The sequence below is a fragment of the Toxotes jaculatrix genome, chromosome 11 (genome assembly GCF_017976425.1).
Source record: "Toxotes jaculatrix isolate fToxJac2 chromosome 11, fToxJac2.pri, whole genome shotgun sequence".
Classification (NCBI taxonomy): domain Eukaryota; kingdom Metazoa; phylum Chordata; class Actinopteri; family Toxotidae; genus Toxotes; species Toxotes jaculatrix.
The window spans coordinates 10028070-10050111 of record NC_054404.1 but is presented as its reverse complement, the minus strand read 5'-3'; the positions used below and the strand labels follow the sequence as shown (position 1 = coordinate 10050111).

At 40.7% G+C, this 22042-nt stretch overlaps 3 protein-coding genes across 3 annotated transcripts; all 3 read left to right on the top strand.

The window, feature by feature from the left end:
- Nucleotides 1–539: 539 nt before the first annotated feature.
- LOC121189455 (multiple inositol polyphosphate phosphatase 1-like) lies at nucleotides 540–4418 on the top strand. Its single transcript, XM_041049583.1, has 5 exons — nucleotides 540–1166; nucleotides 1254–1448; nucleotides 2156–2253; nucleotides 3333–3463; nucleotides 3761–4418. The coding sequence occupies exons 1-5, from the start codon at nucleotides 596–598 to the stop codon at nucleotides 4143–4145; spliced, it is 1380 nt and encodes a 459-aa protein (XP_040905517.1). The 5' UTR covers nucleotides 540–595; the 3' UTR covers nucleotides 4146–4418.
- Nucleotides 4419–4561: 143 nt separating this feature from the next.
- On the top strand, nucleotides 4562–10492 carry LOC121189453 (multiple inositol polyphosphate phosphatase 1-like). The gene is made up of 5 exons (XM_041049582.1): nucleotides 4562–5594; nucleotides 5677–5871; nucleotides 6899–6996; nucleotides 7770–7900; nucleotides 8986–10492. Exons 1-5 carry the CDS (start codon nucleotides 4868–4870, stop codon nucleotides 9368–9370), a joined length of 1536 nt encoding a protein of 511 aa, XP_040905516.1. The 5' UTR covers nucleotides 4562–4867; the 3' UTR covers nucleotides 9371–10492.
- Nucleotides 10493–11142: 650 nt separating this feature from the next.
- LOC121190043 (bifunctional 3'-phosphoadenosine 5'-phosphosulfate synthase 2-like) lies at nucleotides 11143–21858 on the top strand. The gene is made up of 12 exons (XM_041050593.1): nucleotides 11143–11466; nucleotides 13741–13855; nucleotides 14021–14256; nucleotides 14439–14577; nucleotides 14796–14914; nucleotides 16432–16545; nucleotides 17449–17560; nucleotides 17943–18148; nucleotides 18393–18528; nucleotides 19833–20101; nucleotides 20430–20659; nucleotides 21197–21858. The coding sequence occupies exons 1-12, from the start codon at nucleotides 11440–11442 to the stop codon at nucleotides 21336–21338; spliced, it is 1845 nt and encodes a 614-aa protein (XP_040906527.1). The 5' UTR covers nucleotides 11143–11439; the 3' UTR covers nucleotides 21339–21858.
- Nucleotides 21859–22042: the final 184 nt, after the last annotated feature.

Here is a 22042-nt window from a genome sequence, read left to right as displayed (position 1 = left end):
GCTTCCAAATCATTCTGTATCTTGATGAGTTCTCACACTGGACCTTCCAGCTCTGGAAGCAGCTGAGGTGAAACTACTGGAGCCACGATAATGAGTAGTAATGTAGTAATGTAGACCTATGACAGTGTTGTCAAACCAGAAAGTTGTGGTCAGAGCAAGAGTAGATTAAACAAAGGGCTTCCCAGCAACACTGTCATAACTTCACAGTGATATTTAAAGATATTAAAAAAAACTTAATCACAGGATTTTTGTCAAAGTGGAACTTTAAACAACTATTTTTTCATTGCCAATAACGAATAAATATCTTCAATACAAGAATGAGCTGGATGATGGCACATGATCTAGCTTGGCAGGACTTCTGTGAATGGTTTCATTTTCCTTTTTCATTGTTTTAATTCTTTCTTTTGAGGTTGTCAGTGGCTATTGTGTAAGTACAAAACATGTTTGCTTTACATTTTAGGACATGCTGTGAGGAAACTAGGGTAAACAAACTGGACTGGACTCTGCTCAGTCTCATTTTTGGCACTGTCACACAGATGTTTTAGGCTTAGAAAGATTTTGTGGACAGCTGCTTTTCAGGCCTCGTCTTGGGTGCATGATGCTGACTTGTCTTTGGAAAGTCTTTCCTTTCTTTGTCATCTCATGTTGTTTACTTACCAATGTGATGCTTGAGGATGATTCACCAGTGATCGCCAAATATTTCAACACAAAAGGGAGGTATGAGGAAGTGAACCTGTATCTCATCAAGGACATACTTGCTGTTAACCGATCCATTTTACAGCCTCCATCTGCACAATGTCAGGAGAGTCATCTGACTGCAATAATAAGACATGGCACAAGATACCCGACGACTAAAATCATCAAGGACATTCAGCAGCTCTACAGCATCGTCCTGCACAATGCCTCAGGTGAAGACACCTGGCTGCGTGAAATCCAGACCCAGTGGACGATGTGGTACACTGAAGACATGGACGGCCGACTCACCTGGAAAGGTGTGAACGATCTCAAGCATCTTGCCGTCAGGCTGTCAAACCTGTTCCCCTCGCTGATTTCTGAGGAGAAGCTTCGAGGTGGACTCATCAACTTCATAACAAGCTCAAAGCACAGGTGTATCAACAGCACGTTGGCCTTTAAGGCTGGACTGACAGAGCTGTGGGATATCAAAGGTAAGAGCAGGATGATGATATTATTACTATATGGATTTATTATTTAGATGCATTCTCAGTACAACCTGTTTCTTTTTCTGTACCCAGATAAGGAGTTTGACCATGCAGTGAATGATTCTCTGATGAGGTTTTTTGACATGTGCACCAGATTTGTTCAGGAAGTGGATAAGAACGCCTCAGCGGTGGTAGAGGTGGACAAATTCAAGCAGGGACCAGAGATGAGGAGGGTCCAGGAGAAGATCGCGGATCGTCTTAGAGTCCCGTACAGTTTCATCACACATGGTCTTATCTACAGAGCGACTACCTTTTTTTTTTTTTTTTGACTGTCTGTTTTGTGCATGTACTCTAAAGATTTAGACTTTATCAAAACTCTCAGGGATCCACGCTCTCAGTGGTCCCATATGCCGGATGTTTTAAATGACAAGACTATATTGTATCCCAGGTCTTTGAAAGCGTAATCCCAGATTCTTCAGTGTGTTTTCTTTAAATCCAAGCATAGTAAACAAAGTGCCTGATAAAGATTATAGAGTCAGTGCATATTCATTATATTTATCTATCCACATCAGCTATTACACATAAAATTAAATGTAAGAAAGTCATAAGTATTGGAGAGGCTAGTGTGCAAAACACTGACACTGGGTTTAGCTGTTTTCTGAAAGTAGTGAGGCCTCCGCACTAGGTTGTGGTGAGCCTTGTCATTTATAGCATTGAATTAGTTTTATAGGCTTCAAAAGAACCACAAGAATTAAGCAAATAATTCCCACCAAGGTGCTTCAGATTTAAGGTTAAGGTAAACTACTTTGAGAGCAGCTGTATTGTTTCTAGGTAGCAGAATAGTTTTAGGTGCTTGAGGAGGAGTATGCAGTCTCTAAGTGCTTTCCGGTTTATTTTGAGAGGATGTCACTTTTCTGGCATCTCACATTTTTAAATGGCTGCAGTTCCTGTGTAACTTCACCACTAACTGTCATATGCCAATGTTTCTCCTGCAGATATGGCTGAAGCTGCATTTTACTTGTGCGCTTATGAATTTGCCATCAAGGCTGTGAACTCCCCCTGGTGTCAGCTCTTCGATGAGGATGACGCAAAGGTGAAAGAGCATCAGTGGTCAAACATATATGGCAGTGGCATCAAATTGTTCTCTTAATTAAGCTATGGAGTTTATATGGCTTGTTACATTTAGCCAGGAAATATCTGTGGGTTGTAAAGGTGAACGACTTGTCTCGAGTTTGTTTATTTATGTGATTGTTTATCACAGTGAGAACAAAGGGGATGTTTTCCTGAACGATAGACTTTTTTCACAGGCTTTTGTCAAAGCAAAAAAAGTGCAGGTGCTACAAATAACATTAACGATGGTTCTGTTCTATTTACGTGTCCCAGTAAGTCATGACAACGTGACAGAGAGTAAGCATGAACAATACCAGCACTCTGTAAATGAGTGGTGGCTGAAATCTATTCGGCTCCTTCAGTTTCAATTTCCACCTGTATTGGACATTTCTGAGACAGCCCTAAGTTTCAATATACAAAAATTTCTATACTCTGCAAATTTACTAGCAAATTTATGTTCTATTCCACTGTCACAAGTTAATTTATTTGTAGGGCTCTTTATCACCAAGTGTAGAATAGGAAGTGTTTCTACATTAGCAAATATTGTTCAAAGTTATTGGAAGCAAGTTCCTGAAGACTTTAAAGAGGGAAAAAGAAACAGAGGCAGGGGATTAAAAAGAACCAGCACGTCTATTGTTCACAGGGATAGTGCAAAGGTTATATTTAGATTTAGGTTATTTTGCCACAAGGTCATAACAAAGTGGCTCTTGACTTTAACTGGAGAGGCACTGAAGCTGATCAGATGGCCATTTGGGTCAACCAGGGGCACAGGAAAAATACAGAAACTAAACCAACTACTGAAACTAACACAGACAGGACAAAGCAAGCAGATAGCCCTAAATAATCTAGATATCCTTTTGCTTGTTTCTAAGGAAGGAGGGAGGCATTATTCACAAAGGAGTGTTTATTCACAATGGAGTGTTTTGTGTCTTGTGTTACAGACTGACCTGAAACCCAGGCAGCCTGAAATGTTACCTCACATAATGCAAAACTATCAGATTGCTATAAATTGCGTAAAGCCCACCATCATACAGGCTACCTTTGAACTGTCTGCACCAACAGGTTATGGAGTATGCAAGTGACCTGAGGGAGTTCTGGAAAAGGGGCTATGGATATGATATTAACAGAAAGTCAAGCTGCATTCTCTTTCATGATGTGTTCAACCGTCTGAACAAGGCAGCCAGCCAGAACAAGTAAGTGATCTTTAAAAGACTGGAGTCCATACAAATGTAGGTTATGCTAGCTGAAGACCTTGGTGTAAACTTTCAGTGGAAAAGATAAAATAACTTCTTGTCCATCCATCTGAGTTTGTGTCCTGTGTCTGAGTTACAAGTATGGAGGTTTAAAATGCATCCATACACACATACAGACTGAAAATTAACAGCAGTATAAACACTTGGGTCTAACAACCCAGATATTTCTTGAGATTTCATATTCTGATTTGTATTAGTATTTTCTCTTATGGTTTTATTCTGTTCTGTATATGTCAGGTCTGGTCAGCAGGTGACGGAAGCCGTGACAGTTCAGGTCGGCCATGCAGACACCCTCCTGCCACTGCTTACCCTGCTGGGCTTTTTCAAGGACAGCGAAGCACTGACATCAACCAACTACGCCGCACAGACCCAGCGCTCCTTCCGCACTAGCCACATGTTGCCCTACGCAGCTAATTTGCTCCTGGTGCTGTATGACTGTGGAGAAGGCGACCTGAGACTGCAGCCACTGCTCAACGAGAAGCCTGTGACTTTCCCCGGTTTAACTGACCAGCGGGCCTCCATGCCGCTCTATCAAGATGTCAGAGAGCACTACAGGGAACTGCTCCAAGGCTGTGACTTTGAGAATGAGTGTCAGCTGTTCAAGCATCCTGCTGAAGTTTAGGTAGACAGGATTCTGTCATGTTTCAGATACCTGTTAATTATTAGCAGCTCAACCAAAGAGACATTTCACCTCTACACTAATGGCACAGTTTAAAATAACTGTAATAGGTTGTAGCTTTTGTTTTTAATTTCATGCAGAAATGAGAGACACATTTGAAAAAGTAAGACAAAAATGTAGTGTTTACTTCATTCCTCTCCCATTAATTACTTTGTGACTCTTGTGGTCTTTAAATGCAACACTTTTACTTGCAATGGAGTAGATTTACAATGGCAAGTGTGTTATGAATCTGTTTGATAGTGGTAACTTTGATTGAGACAGTGGCTTTCTTTAAACATGCTAAACTGCTGTCAAACTAAAAGGCCAATTTGTAGTTAAAGCCTCTAAATGCATGTCATTCCAAATGCACCATAAGTTTTCGTCAAATTTAAGGAAAAATATAGAGTTTTTTTGGCTACAGGGTAAATCAGTGCTACATGACTACTTTTATTAAGTTTCTTTGAAGTTGTTAAGGCCCCTTTAGAACTAAATGTGTACACAAGAACAAGAATCTCCAAGTGACCGATCTCCAAGGGGGGCCCAGGGTATAAATCTCTTGTTGGGCCCTTATTAATTACTCTAAACATGGCAGTTTCTTTATTTCCCGTGGCACCCAGAAACCAAACAGTGCTCTAAAGCTGAAATGATGATGGCAATCGCCCACTTTGGTAGTCTAGCCTTGGTCAATGTTCAGAGTCCATTGTATGATTGGCCTCTGTGTAACGGGTTGGTTGGACAGTCCCACATGGACAACGTCACTCTGTTTTGGGTCTGGTCGGTGGGGGTGTACGCGGCCATATAGCACGCTATTATTTGCCTGCATCATGCCGATCATTTTATGGAAGATCATTGTTTTTCATCTCACCACCATAACCTGCTTTTCCTGGTGCTTTCGTAAGGACGTAAACCCAGCGGACAATCCCAACATACCTTCGATCGCCAAATATTTCAGCACGAAAGGAAGGTATGAGGAAGTGAACCCCTATCTCATAGAGGACATACTTGCTGTAAACAGATCTATTTTACAGCCCCCGTCCGCAAAATGTCGCGAAATCCATCTGACTGCCATCATCAGACACGGCACAAGATACCCGACGACCAAAAACGTCAAGAAGATGAGGAAGTTTTACGACCTCGTCAAGAACAGCGCCTCTGGCAAAGAGAGCTGGCTGCGTGAAATCCAGACCCAGTGGACGATGTGGTACACTGAGGACATGGACGGCCGACTCGTCCAAAAGGGAGTGAGTGATCATAAGCATCTGGCCATGAGGCTGTCAAAACTGTTCCCCTCGTTGATTTCAGAGGAGAAGCTTCGGGGTGGACTCATCAAGTTCATAACCAGCTCAAAGCACAGATGTGTCAACAGCACGCTGTCTTTTAAGGCAGGACTGACAGAGCTGTGGGACATTAAAGGTAAGACCATGATAATTATGGTACCATTGCAGTTTGCCATTCAGATGCATTTGCAATAATCTGTTCCTTCTTCTCTACCCAGATAAGGAGTTCGACCACGCAGTGAACGATGCTCTCATGAGGTTTTTTGACAAGTGCACCAAGTTCTTGCAGGAAGTTGATAACAACCCTTCTGCTATGACAGAGGTGGACAGATTCAGGGAGGGACCAGAGATGAGGAGGGTCCAGGAGAAGCTTGCAGACCGTCTCGAAGTCCCCTACAATACAATCACAGATGGTCAGTGGCAGAGGAAGTATTCATACCCTTTATTTAAGTAAAATACCAACTACAACATTGTAAAGCACTCAGTCAGAGTTCAAAATATTAGACACAGCTAAATGTATTTAAAAGTACCAGATGTGAAAGTACTCACAAAGAAATAATACCCTTGTGAGTGTGTTAACCTGCTTGCGGGCTCTGGGTGTTGGGCCCTTGTTTTTTTCAAGTTCCAATTGTGTACACAGCACACTATACTATAAATAGGGGCTTCATTATGTTTCGCACTAACCCACCAGTACTCCTATACAAATAACCTGACCACAGTTTTTTTTTTATGTTCGTAGTTAGGTTTGTGTGTGCAAAAGTAAACTAAATTAACTTCATATGGTATAATTATAACAGTGTATAAAGTCAGGACCACAGAATTACATAACCATGCAGGACCCAGTTGATATCGTGGTTTAGTGGTGGAGTGTCATCATCAAATAAAAACAAACAAAAACCTGGTGAGTAATCCAGTTTTGGTGTTATATCATTGTACAGTATATTTTAGGAGCATCATAACCAAACTATTGATGTGTAAGCACCATTTACTGTAATATTTGGGCTATTACATTTTTTTCAATGAACCCTTGATCTACAAGGCAACTACAGCTGCCATATAAATTTAGTGGAGCAGAAGTAGAAAGTAGCATAAAATGAAATTTCTAAGAAATTATAGAAAATGAAAAGACTAGTAAAATAAAGCATTAGCAATATTTTTTTTTTTTAGCATGTCAAACATCTCATTGGTCATATTTCACAGTGAGTATCTGTGCACTAGGTGGAGCTGTTTCCTGATATGAAAATATCAAAGCTCCTGCACCAAGTTAGAAATTTACTGACCTTTAGTCTGTGTTCACTCAGTGCAGTAAAAACAGTACACACCATGGTGTTTAGATTTTAGGTTTAATTGCGTAATTTTTGCAGTGCTTTCATCTGTGTTTGTTTTAGAGGCTGCCTGGTCTGTGTATATTAACATTTTATTTCAACCTTTCTCCTACAGATATGGCTGAAGCTGCCTTTTACTTATGTGCTTATGAGTTTGCCATCAAGACCGTGAACTCCCCCTGGTGTCAGCTCTTTGATGAGATTGATGCACAGGTACAGACCTTAGCTATTTAATCATTGTATATTTAATGTTTCTGTGCTATCAAATGTCTGTTTATTCAGCTTTGAAAGCACTCAAGTAAGATTTCATTATAAGGGCTAGAGGAAATGTTTGTGGGTCAGTAACCTGACCACTGTTAATCATTTCTCACTATGGGGATGAATAAGATGCTTTCCTGCACAAGGAGACACTTTGCTTTATTGTTTTTTGTTGTTTCCACCTATAGATTGTGTCAGTTTGATTCATTTACAGGCCTTTTTTAAATCTAAATCTTGCTATTAATTTATTATCATCAGTTTACGTAAACATGTTAGAAGTATTCAGCATCATCAGTCTTAGAAAATCATGGGACAAGAAATGCCACTTTAGTAGTCAAATTTTTGAATATGTTAAATCTATTTGTTTGTTTGTTTCTTATACCTGAATTTAAAAGTCAAAGCTGGAAAGGGGCTGCAAATTAACTTCCCTATAAAGTTTTGTATACATGTTTTGCATTACTAAGTTAAAGAAATACTTCTGCCTTAGCTACTTGTTTTAGAGACCAGCAGTAAGTAAGTCATTCTCTGCTTTGCCCCAGTATTCATTCACTGAGAAACTGTATGGCATTATCCATGTCACAAAGAGTGTTTTGTGTCTTGTGTTACAACCTGACCTAGCACTCAGAGAGCCTGAAATGTTACCTTGCATGAGACGAGAGAGCTTTCTTCACATAGAGCCCACTCCTCACCCAGACAAAAAAAATGATTTGTCCTCTATGGTTCAACAGGTTTTGGAGTACGCAAATGATCTGAAGCAGTTCTGGAAAAGAGGTTATGGTTATGACATTAACAGTAAGTCAAGCTGCATTCTCTTCCATGATGTGTTCAGTCGACTGGACAAAGCAGCTAACGAGAACCGGTGAGTAAAAATTAAAATGTTCTTGGGTACATAAAAACAAATAGTGTTGTTATTCTGTATTTTTCTAACTGTCAACAAATCCTACAAGAAGGCCAAAACCAACAACGCCTTGGAGTATTTCTCAGTATTTTCCAACATCTTTACCCAGTCTTTAGCTCTAAGGCCCAAGAACACTAGCTCCAACAAAAGACTTAAACTTTGCTGGGAGTTTATTGGGGACTATTTTCAGCTGTGGATTAATACACATTTTGTGTGACAGCAAGTATTTACTGCAGTAGGAAGATACATGTGGAATAGACTCAAAATAAACTACAGTGTACATGTTCACGCCCATCATAATGAAGGAACATGTCAGACAGAACAATGGTGCGGCTCACTGATGTTTTTTGAATAACAGTGCAGGTCTATGGAATAAGCCATGTCAGGCTTTGGATACACAGACAACACTTGTTAGTAAGATCAAGTTGTTGCCTGTTTATGTCTTTTCATGGGATTTGTCCACAGTAAGAAAAATATACAGTATCACCAGTCATATCCTTTAAATCACTGCATGGTAAGACACAGGGAAACAGAATGAGACACCACGTGTCTTACTCTAGTCAATTGTTCACTAATACAGATGAAATTATCAAGTAATCACTAACAATTATGACATTTCATAGACTATTGAGAAAGTAACTGACAGATTAATCTATGATGACAATAATCAGTAGTCGCTGTCCTAATTACCAAGCCATTTTATGCCATGATATGCACTTGGGTCTGTGTCCATCACTGGTGCTGATAACTGGCACTAACAGGTTCTAGTGGCCATGGAGGTTAACCGGAGGGTAAGGCCTCCTGGCAAATTTAAACTGACAGAAGCCCCTCATACAGTAACCCCCCACCCCCCAACACACGCACACAGGAACACAATGTCATGGGTCCAGTCACAAATAATTTTCCAGTATCTCTGTATTTATTAACCTTATAACATAGTTAAAGACTTGCCATGTCCCTTAGCTACTTGGCACTTCTTGACATTTTTCAAACAGAGCTCATTCTGCTTTAGACCCGAGACTGATACTGTAAATGCTGTATGTCAGATCTGGTCAGCAGGTGACTGAAGCCGTAACAGTCCAGGTCGGCCATGCAGAGACCCTCCTGCCACTGCTTACCCTGCTGGGCTTCTTCAAGGACAGCGATGCACTGACATCGACCAACTACGCCTCACAGACCAAACGCACCTTCCGCACCAGCCACATGTTGCCCTACGCGGCTAATTTGCTCCTGGTGCTGTACGACTGTGGGGAAGGCGACCTGAGACTGCAGCCACTGCTCAACGAGAAGCCTGTGACGTTCCCCGGTTTAACTAACCAGCAGGCCTCCATGCCGCTCTATCAAGATGTCAGAGAGCACTACAGGGAACTGCTCCAAGGCTGTGACTTTGAGAATGAGTGTCAGCTGTTCAAGCATCCTGCTGAAGCTTAGGCAGACAAGGTGGATTCTGGAAAGGAAGACGTTATAATAGCTTTATTGTGTTTTAGTCACAAAATGGAGAGAAAATTATGTTCTTAATGGGAGCATCTTAGTCTTAATGCTTCTCCTGTGTAAATCATGAACATATCACTTTTTGGCTTGACTTTTTATCTGACGGAATCTACACAGAAGCTCTTTATGCTCCCTTTGTCTCATGCCTGAGACAAGGCAGATTTGGTGACTCTGAAGCCTAGAAATTTACTTTCAAGTTCACCTCTACCATTACAGTATTCCTACTGCTATATTGCAATGGTTATTTCCATTTTTGCATAATATAGAGAATTAAAGACTTTATTTTTGCAGTGTTCAGATTTTATGTTCTGCATAAGAATTTTAGATATCTGTATTCATCACTGTGCTGTTCTCCCATTTTTCAAGAAGCACTGAAACAGTTAGTGAAATGATGTCTGCTGCCATTTCAAGACTGTGGTCAGTATGTATGTCAAGAAAACTGGTGGGATTACATTACACATTCTTCACGATTGTGAGTCACACACACACACATTTCTTTGAATTTTAATTTAAATTTTTTAAATTTTATTTTGAATTTCTTTTTCTTCCTTCCCTTATACAACTTATACAACTATCTGCACCTTCTACAGTTTGCCAAGTAATTTAGATGTGTTTGCAGTTAAATAGTTCTGCATTAAGAGAATGGCCTACATCATAGCTGTCCTTAAAACTTATTAATAAGTATAATTTATAAAGTCTTATACTATTTTGAGTACCACTTTCTAATAAGGCACCCTTTGTACAGGGTTATCAGTTGTAACTAATAGTTTCATTAATGGTTAATCATTTACTAATTCTTTATAGATTTGTGCCTTTTGCCTTTTCAGGCTGATTACCAAATACACGTGGCAAAGGACTTTTCCACAACCTGGCAGTCCAGAAGTTATTCTTATGAATGGCCAATATCTACTGCATAAACCTAATGATTTACTAACCAACTATGAAGCTACTATTACTACTATTAAACCCCTGATAACTTATTAGTGAGTGTTATTTTACATAGAGAGATGATGTTGGCGTGGGTCTGATGTGACACCTAGGTTTGGACAGCAATAAATTATACTCACCAACACTTAAGAGGTATTTTTTTATCTGTAAAATGACAATGAAATGTAGGCGACACACTGAATGACTGTGTTTGAGACACAAAGACACATCATTATATCTAATATGGATAATCAACTGTAAAACGTAAAACTTTTACGTTAAAATGTACCTGTCTGATAGTTAACCGATTAGAGTAATCGTCTCATTGTTAACGCCGAGTACGTTTAACTCTATATTTTGGGCGGATTTCTTACATATTTACGTGGTCTGGCTCAGTGTAAAGCTAGGTTACTTCACTTTGCGCGAAGCACTTTGTAACTTCTCCTAAACAACTTCAAGCGAATGGGAACACTTCCAGCCAGAATACGGCAACGTAAACTTCCTGCAATCTGGCTTCGGTAGAACTCAGTTTGCGTAACTGACGTTTACTAGCTGGAAAGTTACCGTTAACTTTATCCTACTAACGTAGGTCGGTTATTTGAGGCTAGCTAGTGTTTTTCTTTTTCTTTTTTTTAAGCATCACTCCGGTACGAAAGAGACATTTAGTTGTAACCTGAGCTGGGTGTGATATTATCCAGTGACAAAAGCCAGATTAACACGAGATGGGAAAAATTATTATTGATGCTATTAGTATGTTACGCACAACCTCAGACCCAGTCCTGCCGGTTTCGGTGCTCAGCCCAGTCATGTCGCTCTGCTTGAGTATTGGCTGGTATCCAGCAAATTATGCAGATTTCTGGACGTCGGAGGAGGAGGAGGAGGGCTTGAGGCTGGCCCAGCGGAATGCTACGTGTCTTGGAAGTCCCTTTTAAAAGCCCTTCGCCTTCTTCGATTACCGCAGCCAAAAGTTTGGAGGTTACAACTCGAGCGAGCGGCAGACTCCCACACCACCCAGGCCCGTGTATGTGTGTGTGTGAAGCCCGGTGTTTAGCAATCTGTCGGCGGTGTTACAGTCGTGCGAAATGTCCGGAGTGAAAAAGCTTCGTACGGTAAGTGGATGTGGAGATAACAGGGAGAGAGAGAGGGGGAGAGAGAGAGGGAGAGAGGTGTCAAGAGTGCAGCGAAGTGTATGTGACTGAGTCGCCAGCGTCCTAGATGTAGTTAAAAGTCTTCCAAGGTGTGTGTCAAATAAGTGTCTTATTAATACACAACTGTCTGCTTTAATGTGAAGTACTTGGCGTTAGTCTTACCATGGTCGCTCAGAAAAAAAGCAGCGAAAAGTAGATACAACAGATGACTTTTTCCTTCAAAGTCACCTTGGATCGTTGCTTTAAAGCTCGCCCGTCTACAACGCTGTGTTCAGTTTTGTGCCTCTTAACCGTACAGCCAGGTGTGATGGTTGCAGACATGCCTTGACTCTGAATAGGCTGGTTGTTGTGTGCCAACGTATCCACGTATGTTTGGCCCATTCATAACATTGGGTGTCTTGTGAGGGGGAGAAAGAGGCCACTGTGAGATGGCAGGCTGATGCTGTACAGGAATGCTGCTAACTTAGAGAACATATGTGCTGTTATCCCAAAAAAAAAATGATATGTATATCAGCAGAGATTCAAGCCAAGTCTCCCAAAAAGTTCATACACCAATCAAGGTGTGGGACTCTGATTGGACAATGATCAATTTCAACTTGGCATTTTTCACAGGTTTCTCACATTTTATGGTCAAAAAAGATTATTTGAGCCATAAAATCAGCTGTGATTTAATCCATACTGTTGTGTGAGTTGTGTAGTTACCCAAAGCGTTAGTGTTATTTTGACAGCATTCCTTGACTATTTCAGTTTTTGCCTGTGTTCGATCAGTTGAGAAATTTCATAATGCTGCATTATCATAGCTTTATCTGTTGTGATTTCCTCAGAAAGAAGATGCAGGCTGAAGTGGGAGCAAGAAGAAATTGTTGCATAAGGTCTTCCAGATGAATGAAAACAAGAATTTATAGCACATTTCTTTCACAGGAATTCAGCGGGGCAATTGATTGTAAAAGCAAAGGAAATGAAGTGAGCAAAGAGGTTTTTTTTTTAAGGAAATGGATTAAAATGAAATAAGATTACTGGTATGAAGTGAAGTATTGGTTTTGGATAAAGGCATGTCTAAAAAGGAGGGTCTTGGCCAAAAAATACATCATGTTCCCATGAGTGTTTAAAGGAAGAGGGGGAGGATAAGGAGCAGTGTGTTGCCAGTGGGAGTCTGTGATGGAAGGAGAGACGGTGTCTCCTATGTTTTGAAGAATAGTGCTGTTTGTCCACAGCTCATCGACATAATGTGGGTGTGTACATGCACAATCTGCAGGCTGGGTGTCATTTGGAGAACATAATATTCATCATTAGAGCGTAAAGTATATTTTGTAGTGTCCCTTAATGTCAGGGGTCAGGGGAGCAGTATACATTTACATCCTTTTGCAGTACTGAATGTCACACTTTAGTTATAGAACAGCACACTTCATGTCAAACTTTTCACCTCATTAAAGAGTCATATTTGATGTGATTCTTATTTTTTTAGTACCAGCAACAAAACCCGGTGAGATCAAAGAGCAGGGTCTAGTATGCTGAGCTGCTGTAACACTGGTTGGAGATATGAAAGACAGGTTGTAGGCAAAAGGTGATAGTGAGAAGAATGAGGAGGAGGGGGGATGAATATGCAAAAAGTGAAGCCATGGGATGGGTGTAGGAAAAGAGGGAGAGTGGGCGCAGAGGGCGAACGTGTGGGCACGAGCACTGCCACATCATCGCTTGGCTGCAGGCAGCACACTGGACACATTGTCCAGTCAGTCCTCTCCCTCCCTTCATCCCCTCCATGCCTCCCTCCTCTACCCCTCCCCTCTAGAAGTCAAAGTAGCCCCATTCATCCACAGCCTGGTCCACATAGTCATGCAGGACCAGTAATGCTATGCTAAACTTAGTTCTATTTGCTATGTTAAGTCTGACAACATGTGAGTTTGCATGACACAGCCGTGAGTCTTGTTAAGTCAAATGGCGTCAGGTCTGAAGCTTCTGTGTCTGCACTTTTTCTGAGTCATCGCTAACAATTAGCCTACAGATGTTACCAGATTTGAAAGACTAAGCAGAACAGACAAGCAGGATGTGGGTTGTGTGTGTTGCATAACATTGATAACATCACCTGAGCTGAATACATTTAGATGTAGCACAGTGCTTACTACAACTACGCAGTTACTGTTTGCTGGTTTTCTATATCAGGCTATCTGTATCATTAGTAATTCCACAGAACCACCTCATTTTGCTTCTGTTTGAACCTGCGTTCCTCTGCTTCAGGATCTCAACAGGTCAACCAATGTGGTGTACCAGGCCCACCATGTCAGCCGGAGCAAGAGAGGGCAGGTTGTGGGCACCAGGGGAGGCTTCAGAGGCTGTACCATATGGCTCACTGGTAAATCTTTACAGTCTCCACCTATTGGCCTTGAAGTGGTTCATTCCTATACCACACAGGAACCATACAATGGATAAAATTTTATCTGTTATGAACTGTTTTAAACACAGTGCCTCATTCAGCCCACCATCATGCTGATATGTCTTATTACAATTTTCCCACTAGGTTTGTCTGGTGCCGGGAAGACTACCATCAGTTTTGCCTTGGAAGAGTACCTCGTGTCCCATGCTATCCCTTGCTACTCATTGGACGGAGACAACATTCGCCATGGGCTGAACAAGAATCTGGGCTTCTCTTCCGAAGACCGTGAAGAAAACATCCGTCGTGTTGCTGAGGTGGCCAAGCTGTTTGCAGACGCTGGGCTTGTTTGCATCACCAGTTTCATCTCTCCTTTCGCCAAGGTCAGAAAACAGTAATAGTTACAGTTGTGATGGTTTATATCAGTTCATTTAAATAGCTAAAACATATTATCTGATGAAGGAGGGTACGAGACATCCAAAATTAAGAGTATCATCAGTCTAGAATACATTGCAACGCTTGAAACTGTATTTAAACAAACCATATGTGCTATTTTCTTCCACAGGACCGTGTTGAGGCGAGGAAGATCCATGCGAGTTCCGGGCTACCATTTTTCGAGGTGTTCATCCATGCTCCTCTTGAGGTGTGCGAGAGAAGAGATGTAAAAGGACTTTACAAGAAGGCTCGTGCTGGAGAGATTAAAGGTCTGTGTGACAGTATTCAACTCAGAAAAAATTTTCTCCCAGTGGTTAGCATGCTACTGTTCTGTGAGTTATTCAAGAAATGCCAAACCCTTTTTACAACTACATTGCAGTTCTCTTCATGCTGTGGTTATATTATGCCTTCTACAACTAAAAATTGGAATATAAGTGGTTATGAGATTTTAGTTGACATATTTTTATGGTTTTATATTTATTGTCAGGTTTCACTGGGATTGATTCAGATTATGAGCGTCCTGAGGTGCCAGAGCTTGTACTGAAAACTGGAGAGCTCTCCGTGAACGAATGCCTCCAACAAGTTTTGGAGCTGCTCAGGGACCAGGTGGGTGTAACAGACAAGAAATTGAGATTTCTCTGCTGTAGACAGTTGAACAAACCCTCAAAAGTTGTCCAGATTTTCTTCACTGTACTGAAGAAGACTTTCAGGTGAAAGGGGAGAAGCTTGTGAGAAGTAGCAACAGCCAGGGAACATTGATCACAGTGGAGATAGAAGGTTGTTGCAGCAAAAAAAAAAAAATCACCTGAGAAAAAGTAATTAACACATACATTTACAGAACCCTTTACTCGGAACTCCATACTCATACTGGGTGGGACCTCCCTCTGCTCCGGAAATAGCTTCAGTCTTTCGTAGAATGGTTTCCACAAGATGTTGTAAACGTTCCTTTGAGATTCTGGTTCTTGTTGACAAGATGATGCACCACATCATCTCTGCAGATTTGTCAGCTGCACATTCATGCTGCCAATCCCCTGTTCTAACACATCCCCAAGGTGTTCTACTGGATTCAGATGTGGGAAGGTCACTGAAGTTCACTGAGCTCAGTGTCATGTTCATGAAACCAGACACTGTAATGAATTGGCAGGTGTACTGGTGTTCCTATTAAAATGCTTGGTGAGTTTATTGACACTATAAAATGTATGATATCAAACTAAAATTGCTGTTCTTGCAGCAATGTTCACCTTTCACAGATGAGAAAAAAAAAAGGTCTTGCACGGTTCTCTTCTCGCTAGAATTTATGCGGTCACAGATACAGACACAGAGTTCACATTACAGGGTCCAATGTTGACACATCACTGGGATCACATTTTTATTGATGATTGATGATCACAACGTATCGCAAAAGTCAAACTGGAAAGACAAGTGTAACCCTGACCCTAGCTTATAAAATTATAGTACTATTCATAGGACCTACATACAAGTAATCCAGATACATTTGAAGGACAACAAGTAAACTTCTGCTGCCAAGGCCTAAGCTTTGCTGAGATCAAAGTTGCTGATAAAGTAAAGTTTAATCACATCAGCTTTTTACAGCCTTGCCACTGAGGCACAGGTGACTTAACTTTGAATAAAACAATGCTGTGTCAACATAATGGGTATGTGAAATGATTTTCTAAAGTAAACAGAAGGAGGACAACAGAGGCCTCAGTCTGTTCCGACTCCATCACTCACACCTAGGCTGTTTTTTCCTCATCTTTTAATAGTGACTGATTTAGATCTGGGGCAACTGGTAAATGCAATAAACTTGGAAGGGTGGGAAACTAGCACTACTCTGGAGGACAAATTAACAAAAGTAAATGAAGTGACACCGGAGTTACTGTTGCTTGTCACATAAATGTTTCATCCAAGCTTTTCTTTGTCACAAAATGACACTCAATGGAGAATCTTAAGGTTTTGAACATGTTAGTTGGACAAAACAAGCAATTTGAAGGTGTGACTTTGGCCTCTGGGAAATTGTGATAGGTATTTTTCACTTTTTTTGACATGTTATAGACCAAACGATTAATTGATTCATTGAAAAATGAACGGTCAGATTCATATTCCTTCTTTCCCCATGAATATAGAACATTGTACCAAGCGAGATCATAGAAGAGGTGAATGAACTCTTTGTTCCGGAGAACAAACTGAATCTTGCTGTGGCTGACGCAAACACGCTTCCCACCATCAGCATCACCAAGGTAACCCACCGCTCCAGTATATAGGCCTGTTTTTTTTTTTTTTTAATCACACCACAAATGGACAAGAGGGTCAATACTGGACATGGCAGAGAGCTGCTCATGATGAGCCCATAAACATGCTCCACTGTTTGGACCCTGTGTACTAATGAACTGCTCTGGCTTCCCTGGGCACTAATAAAGACATAAAAGCCTGCCAGGCATGCAGTGGTGTGCTTGAAAAACTGAAACGCGCACCAACAGGACTCTCTTATCAAACCACTGTTCAGGTTAGTTCCCAGTAGGTGGATGAGGATTTGTACCAAACAGGGAATAGATGTTTGGGTTTTTATTAAGCATTTTTATGTAGAGCAAGATGCCACTCTAATACCTGATAATATAATCAATGTCACAAACTCTGTGTCAAACTGTGTCATTGGGATTGTTAATCCAATTTCTAAAACTGGAAATAAAGATGAAAGAAAGTTCAGTGAACTTGATTATTTGTTAAGCATGGGTAAAAATTAATTATAAAGAGATTACACGAGGCAGTGAGTATGGAGTGAAATTAATATACTGATCATAAATGCGTCAGGAGCAATGTCTTGTTCAAACAAAGCACAATGAGGCTTTTATATGGTTAGGCACTGAAGGTCAATAACTAGTATGTGAGTTTAAAAGCAATCAGTTCATTTGCTGTCCCTGTTTTCCAACTGTCCACTGTTCTTACTCCTATAGTTCACCGATTCTTTCATTCATAGCGTGATTACAGACTTGTTAATTATTGTGTCAACATTTACAATTCACTGAATCGCATTAATGCAGTTAAATTCACAGCTCGACCTCAAGTGGAAATATATGTTAAATATTGTCAGTATCATCTTCTTTTCAGATTGTTGATAATGAATAACTATTATTTGTCCACAGTTGGATCTACAGTGGGTGCAGGTTTTGGCAGAGGGCTGGGCTAGCCCTCTGAAGGGCTTCATGAGAGAGAGAGAGTTCCTCCAGGTCTTGCACTTTGGCAACCTGCTGGATGGTAAGAGACAACTGCACAGACACATTTACTCTTATAAAGGACATTTTGTCTACACCACCGTGGCTTACAAGGCAACATCAGCCCATGCTCCCTTTCAATATGGGAAGCAAAGTCACGTTTAACTATTATTGTAGACATTTTTTTTAAATCATTATCCAGTTTATTCTGAAATAAGACAAAATGTGTATAAATAAATGAAAGTATGAATGATTCATTAATTTTCATGATATTCCATTGAAAAGGTCCATGACAAACAAACAGACCACATTTAATAATAAAGACTTCCTGCAGTTGATGTTGATGTTCTGAAGACAAAAACAAACCATTGCTGTCATTTGCCCCAGTTTAGTGGTTGAGCTCACTGCATCCTCTTGTGTCTCAGGTGGGGCCATCAACTTGTCTGTTCCCATCGTCCTGCCCATTAGCACTGAGACCAAGCAGGAGCTAGACGGCTGTGCAGCTGTAGCTCTGGAGTACCAGGGTTCACGTGTGGCTATTCTCAGGAACCCAGAGTTCTATGTACACCGCAAGGAGGAACGTTGTGCCAGACAGTGGGGCACCACTTGTCCACAGCACCCGTACATTAAGGTAAGAAGGCATTCACCAGATGTCTTCAACACACACAGTTTTCATTTCAGTGTCTGCCACATGATTGCACTGCCAGCAGCAAGACGTGTCAACACTGAACTTCATGATACATCAAGCCCGTGAAAAATATTACATTATTAAAGCCAGTTCAAGGGCAATGAAGTTTAATCCTAATAGCGGTTACAAGTAAATGTTTGAATCAGTGGAAAAATAACTGGTATTCTCTGTTTATCACCTTGTGCAGATGGTTATGGAGGGAGGTGATTGGCTGGTGGGTGGTGACCTTGAGGTGCTGGAGCGAATCAAATGGAATGATGGACTTGACCAGTACCGCCTGACTCCACAGGAGCTGAGGCAGAGGTTCAAAGACATGAAAGCAGGTTAGAAAATCTAAATTACTCAACACCACAGTAACAATTAGGAAACACAAAGTGCTGTACGATTTGTTTTAAGTAGTTACCAATGTGACTCTTTTGATTGATACCATTCTATAAATAAAATATCCATGGCAGCGAGGCAGAAAGTAAATAAACAATGTATTTAGCAGTGCACCCTTTGTCTTTCAGAAGACCTTGACAAAGGACCAGCTGAAAAAAATAAAATGGTAAATTCAAAGCTGGATGGCGATGTTTGTGATTTGTGCTGGGTGATCAGTGGAGACATACAGAACCGTATCTTTCTGAAAAGTAAAGAACAATGAAATGTGATCACCTTTTATTTATTATTCTCACTCACTTTGATATGAATGCTGTGCTCAAGATTGCGTCCTTTATTTATCCACACTACAATGCAGTGTGTATTTTGGTCATATATTTTGGTTTTTCATTATTCTTTGCTGGTCTGTGTTCCTATCCTGAGTTTTGGTACTGGCGCAAGCATGTGCATCAATGGATTATGCTGACAATATTCTATGTTTTCTTACTGTTAACAAACCCTGTGAAAAGTCCAAAACCAACAATGTCCGCCTCTCTATACTTTCCAACCTCCCAAGCTGGTCTGTGACCTCAAGTGCCTTTGTTTTTACGAAGGTACCAAACCTTTTTGAAACGGTTCAAAGGTATATATTTTCACTGGTAAAACAGGTTAACTGATTACCTACAATAGCCAGGCACCGTAGTTTGTAGCAAACATTACTTAAACAAGAAAGTAGTGCATTCGTTGGGGACTATTTTCTGCTGCAGATTTGCTATGACCATGGATATTTAGGACAGTATATGCGAGATTGACACAAAATAATGCTCATTTTTGTGGAAATGATGCCACCCAGTGCAACACTGTGCAACACTGATGAATTTTTAATAGTTTTTGGACACACTGGAGCTCAATGAGAGAAATAAGTTATGCCGAGTTTTGTCTACACAGATAATACTTGTTAACAAGATCGATTCATTGTTGGTTTTTGTCTTATCGTAGGATTTTCTGACAGTAAGAAAAAATATAGAATATCAACAGACTTCACCACCAACCACAAGCAATTTTGATGACAAATTTATGAAACAAAGTCCAAGGCATGATGAGCATGTTTGCTGTGACAGCTCTTAAAATCCACAGTATCCTTCACACATTTTGGACTGCACAAGTCATGAAGTTCAACAGCTCAAATACTGTAATAACTGCTGCTAGTACAACAAACACTCTTGTTATGTGAACTTCATTTTGTACTCCTCCATGTTGTCCTCCTTAGATGCTGTATTTGCATTCCAACTGCGTAACCCTGTCCACAACGGTCACGCCCTGCTTATGCAGGACACCAAGCGCCGTCTGCTGGAGCGAGGCTACAAGAATCCAGTCCTCCTACTGCACCCGCTCGGAGGCTGGACCAAAGATGATGACGTGCCTCTGGACTGGCGGATGAAGCAGCATGCTGCTGTCTTGGAGGAGGGCATCCTGGACCCAGCCAACACCGTTGTTGCCATCTTCCCCTCACCTATGATGTATGCTGGACCCACAGAGGTGAGGAACACTGTTACAGCAGTCCAAGAAAGGTTTAATCGAGTGCAACTGGACTTGGTTGTAGATTCTTCAGAAAGGCTTCTTGAGTTCAGTTCTGGCGCTCTAAAGAAACCTCTTGGATGAGAGGTGAAACGTCTTCAAGTACAACCAAGTCCAGCTGCCCTTGATGAAACCTTTCTCAGATAGCCATGACCTGGATGACTGAGAATCTTCACAGTGTTGCAGTAGCTGATTATAAAGTCAGTTATAAGTTAACTGTTCAGCAGTTTACCCATTATATTTATGTGCGATTGAATATTAACCCGCCTGTCTTCCAATTTCTCAACAGGTGCAGTGGCACTGTAGAGCCAGAATGATCGCGGGAGCAAACTTTTACATTGTTGGCCGGGATCCTGCAGGCTTGCCTCACCCAGAGACTAAACAGGACCTGTATGACCCCACCCACGGAGGCAAGGTCCTCACCATGGCGCCGGGCCTCACCTCTGTGGAGATCATTCCCTTCAGAGTAGCTGCCTACAGCAAGACTAAGAAGGCTATGGACTTTTACGACACAGAGCGGTGAGTGAAGAAAGATTTGCAGATTTTTAATGCAGAGGTTTTAATATATCGTGATTCTTGTCCCCTCTAAGTGCAAGTAGGCAAAAACTGGAACAAATAAAAAGGACAAAGTGCAGTAGATCATACGTGCTGCTACTTTAGGTGTGATTTTCTTAAATTAGAATGTGTCACCACATTTTTTTAGACTTGCTGTGAAATTCTGATACAGCGTTACATAACAGCCTCCTACACACATTTATAGGCCCAAATCCTTTAAACCAAAACATGGATTTAATGAAAATGTGAATCACCTATGACCCCACGTCCTATGCTGTTGACACTGAAAACAGATAGTAGAATGAATAGAAGACAGCTCACTCACACAGTTTAATTTGTGAATCTCTACCTTGTAGATTCAGTGTGTTTTTATCCACCTTTTGGTATTTCTGTGCAGGTGTAATCGTGGCCTCATCAGACTGTATAATTTGTAAATATTGTCCTATTGCAAGATTTCACAACACTTCTAATCACCTCTCCCCATACTGCCCCGTCTCTTAGACATGCTGAGTTTGAGTTCATCTCTGGAACAAAGATGAGGAACTTGGCTCGGAGCGGAGAGAACCCTCCTGATGGTTTCATGGCCCCCAAGGCCTGGAAGGTTTTGGTCGAATACTACACCTCACTTCAAAAGGTCGAGTAATCGACACAACGCTCAGATCACCAGACAGCAGTATACTGTAAAACCATACAGTTAGTTCTTAACGAGGGTTAAATATACACTACATCCATCCCTCCAGGAGTGTTTTAGATAGATGCGTCTTTTATCTCATACATAAAAAATGCTTGTTTAGAGTGATGAATTTAGATTGCTATGAACGATGAGTAATTCTGGCAGGGTTGGATGTTTTGTCTTCACCAAATCAAAATGACTCGTCTTAAACAGTTGAAGCATCACATTTTTACATTCTTACAAAACTATTTGATTTATAAATCCAGTGTATGTTTATATGCATATTAACTTAAGCTGTGTATTTTAATAAATTAAAGGTAACTTGAGATTCTTTTTTTAGTTTTATTTTTTAAGTTTAGGAGCACATCCCAAGACAGGGAAATCATTTTTGATATTTACATATATTTGAAGGATGCATAACAAAAAAAAAACAAGCAAAAAAAAAAACATGTAGATTTCACTTCATGGCAGTTATATCACTGTCTACCAAATTACTTACATGACCTCAATGAAAGTTTAATGCAGTTTTATTACTACACAAACAGTGCCTGTTTGTTTTACATGTATTGATGTTAATTAATTCATCATGTCAATGGTTTGTATTATTGTAAAATACAACATAGATTTCTCTATAGTGTGAAAGTGCCTTTCTCTCAAATGCCAACATTACAAAA